General features: G+C 36.4%; 1 protein-coding gene across 1 annotated transcript in view; it reads right to left on the bottom strand.

Annotated features, from left to right (window-relative positions):
* Positions 1-4,098: 4,098 nt before the first annotated feature.
* Positions 4,099-7,875, bottom strand: part of MGARP (mitochondria-localized glutamic acid-rich protein) — a 24,536-nt gene continuing 20,759 nt past the window's right edge. Inside the window, exons 4-5 of the mRNA XM_006872235.1 lie at positions 4,569-4,604; positions 4,099-4,523 (exon numbers count right to left, since the gene is read on the bottom strand). Of these exons, the coding sequence (XP_006872297.1) occupies positions 4,099-4,523; positions 4,569-4,604 (461 nt within the window). The remainder of the gene's footprint in view (positions 4,524-4,568; positions 4,605-7,875) is intronic.

Genomic DNA, 7,875 nt, shown 5'->3' with positions numbered 1-7,875 from the left:
TACAAAATGTCTGCCTTTACATTTCCAATCCTCACAATCAGTGCTGATAACAATTATTCACTATTGTATCTCAAGAGACCTATCTGCATCTCCTTTCATCAGCCCCCCCACACACAGATTGGATACTACTCAGTGGAGATTCTACTTTCCTCCACACCCTCTGGATCTCCAATCTTAACTTTTATCAGGATTTTAACTCTCAGAATTTATTTAAGTTGAACATCATAAAATCGGCAAAAGAGCAAAAATATCAGCAGTTTCAGAGAGTCCTGGAGTCCTGGTGTGTTGCTGTGGGTTAATGTGTTGGACTGCAAAGTTGGTTTTAACTTCAAAGTTCGCAGTTCACCAGTAGCTCCTCAGAAACCCTATGAGTTGGAACCTACTTAATTTCCCTAATAACAACAAAATCCTACAAAACAAGCCATAGCTCCTAAGCCTCATAATTTCATTCAATAAGCATTTGTCAAGGGATCTAATATAATTCTTGTCCTCAGACAACTCTTATTCAAGTGGGGTATTCTAAAATGTAAACAAGAAATTGTAAAACTGATAAATGCAATAACAGAATAAGGTACAAAATGACACAAAGGACGGTGCTCAGTCAGGTTAGAACAGGTTTGTAAAACAGGTGATGCTTGAACTGATTAGAAAGGAGCTGAACAGAACAATAGAAAACAGAGGACCATTTGAAACTATTACCCTGAGATATTCTTTAAACTGAGTACTGAACCTGTTTAGCGAAATAACAGAGTAGTACACAAACTAAAGGATATTATCCTTAACACGGAGTCCTGGTGTGGCTCTGTAGGATAAATGCAGAACTGCAAGGTCAATTTGAACCACAAATTCGGCAGTTCAAATTCACCAGCCACCCTCGGAAACCTGTACTGGGTTGCTATGAGTTAGACCACCACTTGTCTGTCAGTTTTTTGTACTGTGTGTTCCTGTGATTCTGGAAGCTATGCCACAGGTATTTTAAAAACCAGTAGGGTCACTCATGGTGGACAGTTTTCAACTGAGCTTCCAGACAAAGACAGGCTAGGAAGAAGAAGAGACATACTATTTCTGAATAGTCACTGAATAGCAGTGGAACACTATCAGCACCAGATTACTGAATATTGAAACACGAGGAAGAGCATCAGAATATTGTCAGATATACTGCTAGAAGATGAGGCCCTCAGGTTGGAAGGCACTCAAAATACAAGTGGGGAAGAGCTGCCTCCTCAAAGTATAGTTGACTGTGATGATTCGAATGAAGTAAAGCCCAAAGGACCTTCATTTGCTGATGGGGTACAATTCAAAAGGAAGAGAAACAGCTGTAAACATCCATTAATAATTGGTACATGGAATGTATGAAATATGAATCTAGGAAAATTAGAAATTGTAAAAAATGAAATGGAATGCATAAACATCGATATCCTAGGCACTAGTGAGCTGAAATGGACTGGTATTAGCCATTTTGGATCTAGCAATCACATGGTTTACTATGCTGGCAAGGATGAATTGAAGTGGAATGGTGTTGCATTCATTATCAAAAAGAATATATCAAGATCAGTCATGAAGTACAACACTGTCTGTGATAGGATAATATCCATATGCCTACAAGGAAGACCCATTAATACCACTATTAGTCAACTTTAAGCACCAACCACTAATGTCAGTGATGATGAAATTGAAGAATTCTACCAACTTCTTCAGTTTGAAATTAATCAAACATGCAATCAAGATGTATTGATAATTACTGGCGATTGGAATGTAAAGGTTGGAAACAAAGAGGAAGGATCAGAAGTTAAAAAAATATAATCTTGTTGATAGAAATTATGCTAGAGATCACATGATAGAATTTTGCAAGACCAATGACTTGTTCATTGCAAATACATTTTTTTAAACAATGTAAAAGGATGGAACACACAGAAATCAAATTGACTAAGTCTGTGGAAAGAGATGGTGGAAAAACTCCATATCATCAGCCAAAACAAGGCCAATAGTGGCACAGACCATCACTTACTCATATTCAAATTCAGACTGAAGCTGAATAAAATTAAAATAAGTTCATGAGAACCAAAATATGGCCTTGAATATATCCCACCTGAATTTAGAGATCATCTGAGGAACAGATTTGATGCATTGGACACTAAAGATCAAAGACTAGAAGAGTTGTGGAATGACATCAAGAACATTATACAGGAAGAATGCAAAAGGTCATTAAGAAGACAAGAAAGAAGGAAAAGACCAAAACGGATGTCAAACCTACTCTCCAGAGTAGAGATGCTTAAGTAAATGGAAGAAGTGAGGAGGTATTAGAGCTGAACAGAAAATTTCAAAGATCATGTCAAGAAGACAAAATCAAATATTATAATGAAATGTGCAAAGACCTGGAGTTAGAAAACCAAAAGGGAAGAACACGCTGAGTATTTCTCAAGCTGAAAAAAGCTGGAGAAAAAATTCAAACTTCAACTGCAGTGTTGAAGGATTCTCTGGGCAAAATATTGAATGATGCAGAAAGTATCAAAAGAAGATGGAAGGAATTCACAGAATCACTGTACCAAAAAGAAATGGTCTATATTCAACCATTTCAAGAGGTAGTATATGATCAAGAACCAGTGATCCTTTGAAAAGAACGTCAAGGTGCACTGAAGTCATTGACAAAGAACAAGGCACTAGGAATTGATGGAATATAAAATTGAAATCTTTTAACAAACTGATGCAGCACTGGAGGCACTCACTCATCTATGCCAAGAAATTTGGAAGGCACCTGGCCAATTGACTGGAAGTGATTCATAATTGTGTCCATTCCAAAGAGAGGTGACCCAATGGAATGCGAAACTCATCCAACAATATCGTCGATATCCCATTTGAGTAAAGTTTTACTAAAGGTAACACAAAATGGCTGCAAGCATACATTGACAGAGAACTTCCTGTGGTTCAAGCCAATTCAGAAGAGGACATGGAACAAAGGATATTATTGCTGACATCAGATGGATCTTGGCTGAAAGATGGTTACCTGTGCTTTATAGACTATGCAAAGACTTTCAACTGCATGGATCACGACAAGCTATGGACAACATTGCAAAATGTGAGTATTCCAGAACACGTAATTGTACTCTTGAGGAATCTGTACATGGATGGACCAAGATGCAGTTGTTTGAACAGAACAAGGGAACATAGAATGGTTTAAATTTAGGAAAGGTGTGTGCCAGGGTTGTATACTTTTACCATACCTATTCAATTTGTATGCTAACATACAGTTTTCTTATTCATCTTGTTTATTGTATGATCCCCATGTAGAATATAAACTAGAGAAAGTATATCCTATCATTTTTTTATTATTGGTTTTGCTTTTTATCCCCAGCACTTAGAATAGTGCTTGATAGGTAGTAGAGGATCAGTGAATACTTGTTAAATATATGAAAGAGTGGATTTTTCCTGCACAGAGTGTACGTCTTCAATAAATATTGTTTGAACTGACCTGAACTGAAACTGAAAATATCTGCACAATCTGCCATGTAATATAAATAGGAGAAAGAATATATATACTGTTATATGCAGAGTTCTCTATAGATTATATGTTCTTTTCCTAAATAATATTGAAAGTGTTTAATTTCTTCATGTAATTTACATATGTGTACATTAATAAACAATATATTTTTACAAATATAAATATTAGTGAATAAAAGCAAAAGCACTAAAGATTTAAAATTTTTTATTTACATGAGTTCAAATAAGAATCCAATAATACAGATCCACATCTAGTAAAGGTAAAAACACAGACAAAGTAAATAGGACACAAAAAAAGTAAATAGGGGTTATATAGAGAGTTCAATTCTTAGATAATTTAAACAAAAATGAAACTATTTAATCTCATTACTACAAGTTTATATCCTCATATCAGAGTGTAAATAACTCTTAAAATGTAAAATCACAAATCTCTCAATCCTAAAATCCATCAGTAGATACAAAAAAATCTTCAAGGCACATCAAGGTTTTCTAGAAAAAATCCCTGCTAAAAACTACAATTCCTAAAAACAAAAAAGCACTTATCAGACACTCTGATAGGTGGCATGTTTTGTTGAAACGTCTACCAGCATGAGATTAACCTTAAGATGAGACACCCTCAGAACCAACACTGGGTTCTTCCTGTAAAATATCCTCAACAAAAGATCCAGACTCAGCTGTAGAAATTTCTTTTTCTAGTTCAGCATGTTCATCAGAGCTTTCCTTCTTTGTTATATCTTTGTTATTACTATTGTCATTACTGTTGTCATTACTGACAACAGCCTCATATGGAGATGCCTTTGTAATTCCTGGGCTTGTGTTGGCATTGACTTTTGTGGTTTCACCTGTGGGTCCATCTGTTCCCTCTGGCCCTATGTCCGCACCAACTGCTGCCATCTCCATCAGCGCAGTGCCCACACTTTCTGGACAAACTGGGTTTCCTACTATGACGGCATCTGTGTAACCTGAAATTTCTTCACCACCTACAACCTCTGCTTCCAGGACAGATACTTTAGAGGCTTCGGAACCTACTTTCTCTGATTCCACTATGGATACTTCAGAGGCTTTTGAACTTGCTTTCTCTGCTTCCATGGGATTCTCTTCTTCACCTGCAAGATTTTGTCCATCAAGTAAAGTATTAACTTAAAAGAACATGAAGTACAATAAAATATTGTACAGTCACTTAAAAAATGAGATAGTCTATATGTACTGATATGTAATGATGATCAAAGTAGATTGTTAAGTCAAAACACAGAAAAGAACAACGCATAGTGTATGGTACTATTTGTTTTAGGACACAATATACCTATATATCTATAGAACTAGCTAGTTGTATTTTCAAAGGCTTTCTCCAGAATTAAAAGACACTGGTATCACTAGTTGCCTCTAGGAAGAGCAAGTGGGGATCTACTTTTCTGCAAACTCTTTAGAACTTGTTGAACTTTTAAAGAAATCATTTACATATACAAGGGTGAGTGAAAAAGTGTCTGCTCTCTGGTTATATTAAAACACCTGTCCACATTCACAGCTGATGACAACATTGAACATATACATGAAATGATTCTGCCACATAGACCAGTGACAGGGATCATGTGGCAGATCATTTGCAAATCAACCATGGTTCTGCCTATGAAATAATCCATGACAAACATAGGTTTAAAAACATTGTGCAAAACAAGTCATGGAAGAACATAAATAGAAGCATCTGTACATCTGCAGACAAATTTGGACTGGTACTAGAAGGAAGGTAAAAGTTTCTTTTAAAAAATCGTTACTGGTGACAATACATGGACTCATCACTATGAGCCTGAGAGTAAATGACAGAGTATGGAATGGAAATATCCTTAATCGTTGACCAGAAAAAGGTTCAAAAGTCAACCATCAGTTGGAAAATTGATTCTTACAGTTTTCTGGGATTCTCAAGGGGCAGTATTGGAACACTATCAGGAAAAACGCTCAACAATCAATAGTGCTCATTACAGTGAGATGCTTATTGAAGAGCCGATGCCTGAACTTCTAATTAAACATAAAGGACTGATATCCAAGGGCATTGTGACCTTGCATGACAATGCACATTCACACACCTCTGTCCACACTGTTGATAGTGTAAAAACTTCATGTTAAAGCATTCTTCTTATAATCCCGATCTTTATTTATTTATTTATTTATTTATTTAATAGTCCTAATCTTGATCCATCAGATTTCACCTGTTTGGTTCCCTAAAAGCAGCCCTTTGAGGACCAGGATTCAACTCTGATGAAGAAGTGAAGACAGTGGCACATTCATGGCTCACAGCTCAGCCTAAAACATTTTTTAAATAAAGGACTACAAAAGCTTATTGATAGATGGATAAAGTATGCTGAAAAGCAAGGAGATTATGTTGAAAAATTACACATTTGTCTTTTCTAAAAGTAGATTAAAATAAATTCTACAGCTAGAGTGTGGGCAATTTTTGTATTAATTAATACAAAAAATATTTTTAAAAGCAGCTAACCCAGCATGTGAGATGTTGTTGTTGTTAAGTGCTGCTGAGTTGGTTCCAAGCCATAGTAACCTGTATAGGGTTTCCAAGGAGCAGCTGGTGAGCTTGAACCACCAACCTTGCAGTTCAAGCAGCTTTGCAGACTGGTATATTAACCCACAGTACCACACCAAAACTTCTAGCATGTGAAACACCACGGATGAATCACACTAGCTGTCTGCCTAGTAAGAAGGACCCACTTATTTTCTCTCAATCTAAGTTTTGTCAGCTATGAAAAACACAGGTGTTGATAATGTCTTTCACCAGCCTGTTGTGAGGATTAATTAAAATAATATTTATGAAAAAGAGCTTCAAAACAATAAAGTGACATGTTGTCTCAGGAATAGAAAACCTTGTTTTTCTCCTATGGTGTGGCTGGTGGGCTTGAACATGGACCTCGTGGTTCATAGTCCAATGCTTATTATATGAAGCCATGATGCTCCACCAATAAAGTGACATACAAATACATTATCTATTATTATATTTGGCCCATTAGATCATAGTTAGAGAAGATTTTCTGTTTAACATTATTCTGACTGAAAGGTTAAAATTGTTCCATAAACAACTAATACCTCTGCCCCTGAATAATGATCACAGTAATTAATAATAAGGGAAATGTATTGAGAGTAAAAAAAAAAAAGTATGGATAAAACAAGCAAGTTTAGGCAATATGCATTAGAGTGAAAATGTATATTTTCTACTCCTGTTATTACCATTTTATTATCAACAGATCAGTTAAGGGGCTTAATAAGTATGACTGATTCTGCTGTTAGGTGTACTTTGGGAAATGGCATACAGGTGACCTTAGCCACAACTGAAACAAAAAAGTACTTTGTGATTTTAAAAAAAAATTAGGGAAATAAGGAAATTTCTATTATCTCAAGCTGCTAAGAGAGACAGAGACTAAGATTGTGTCTGTATAAATGGAAACCTGAGTAGGGGAAAAGTAATATTATTACACAAGGAGGTCAAAGTGGTCAGCAGTATAAATAGAAAACTTTATTGTTCATCAAATGCCTTAACCAAAAAAAAAAAGTACTCATCCAAAAAGTATAGCAATAGCCATTAAATTTTAGTTGCACTTTTCCTTTCTGAATGAACTACCCAGAGCTATTCTGGTTTCAGTTAATAAAGAGGACACAAACAGTTTTCATTGCCAGACTACAATGATAGATATTACCTCAAGAAGAAACAATATTAGGAGAACAAACAAGATGGCAGAGAGGGTGGAAGTATAGAAAAAAGCTCCGTCAGCAACAACACAGAAAATCGGACCAAGCAGGCTCAGGGGATGGTGCCAGAACTCTGAACCACATATAAAGGAATATTTAGAAGGTTGGAAGGCTTACAGCTAGGGGGAGTTGTAGCAGAAGCAAGAAATCCATTGTTTTCTAATTTGAGACACTCAACAGCTCCCAAGGCCACCATCTTGGGTGAGACCAAGCGGGAGAAGGATCAGAGCAGCCATGGATGCCTGACAGACCGCAGAGATAAAGGTGTGGATATTCTTTTTATTTTGGTATCTGTTCATTCAGCTCTCATTGTCTGTGCATCTCCATTCTGGTGACTAGAGTAGGTGCCTGACTGAGTGGACACCCCACTCCCATCCCCAGAGGATTCTACTACTCATGTGCACAGATTGCCTCAAAATTTAAAGAGACAGTTTCCATTTAAAACCAAACAGCCACAGCCGGCTATGAACTGTTTATAACTAGAAAAAAAAGGCCTGAACGGGGATTGTGGAGCTGGACAGGCAGACTAAAAAGGAAATAGGATGAAAATTAAATCCTGAGTTAAGTCAAAATGACCAACAGTGGCATCTTGAAATTTCTCAGGTAGAAGGGTGAAAAGGGAAGCCC

This window comes from Chrysochloris asiatica, unplaced genomic scaffold (assembly GCF_000296735.1).
Source record: "Chrysochloris asiatica unplaced genomic scaffold, ChrAsi1.0 scaffold00187, whole genome shotgun sequence".
NCBI lineage: Eukaryota > Metazoa > Chordata > Mammalia > Afrosoricida > Chrysochloridae > Chrysochloris > Chrysochloris asiatica.
The sequence above is the reverse complement of the archived record's forward strand: the minus strand, read 5'-3'. Positions and strand labels throughout refer to the sequence as shown.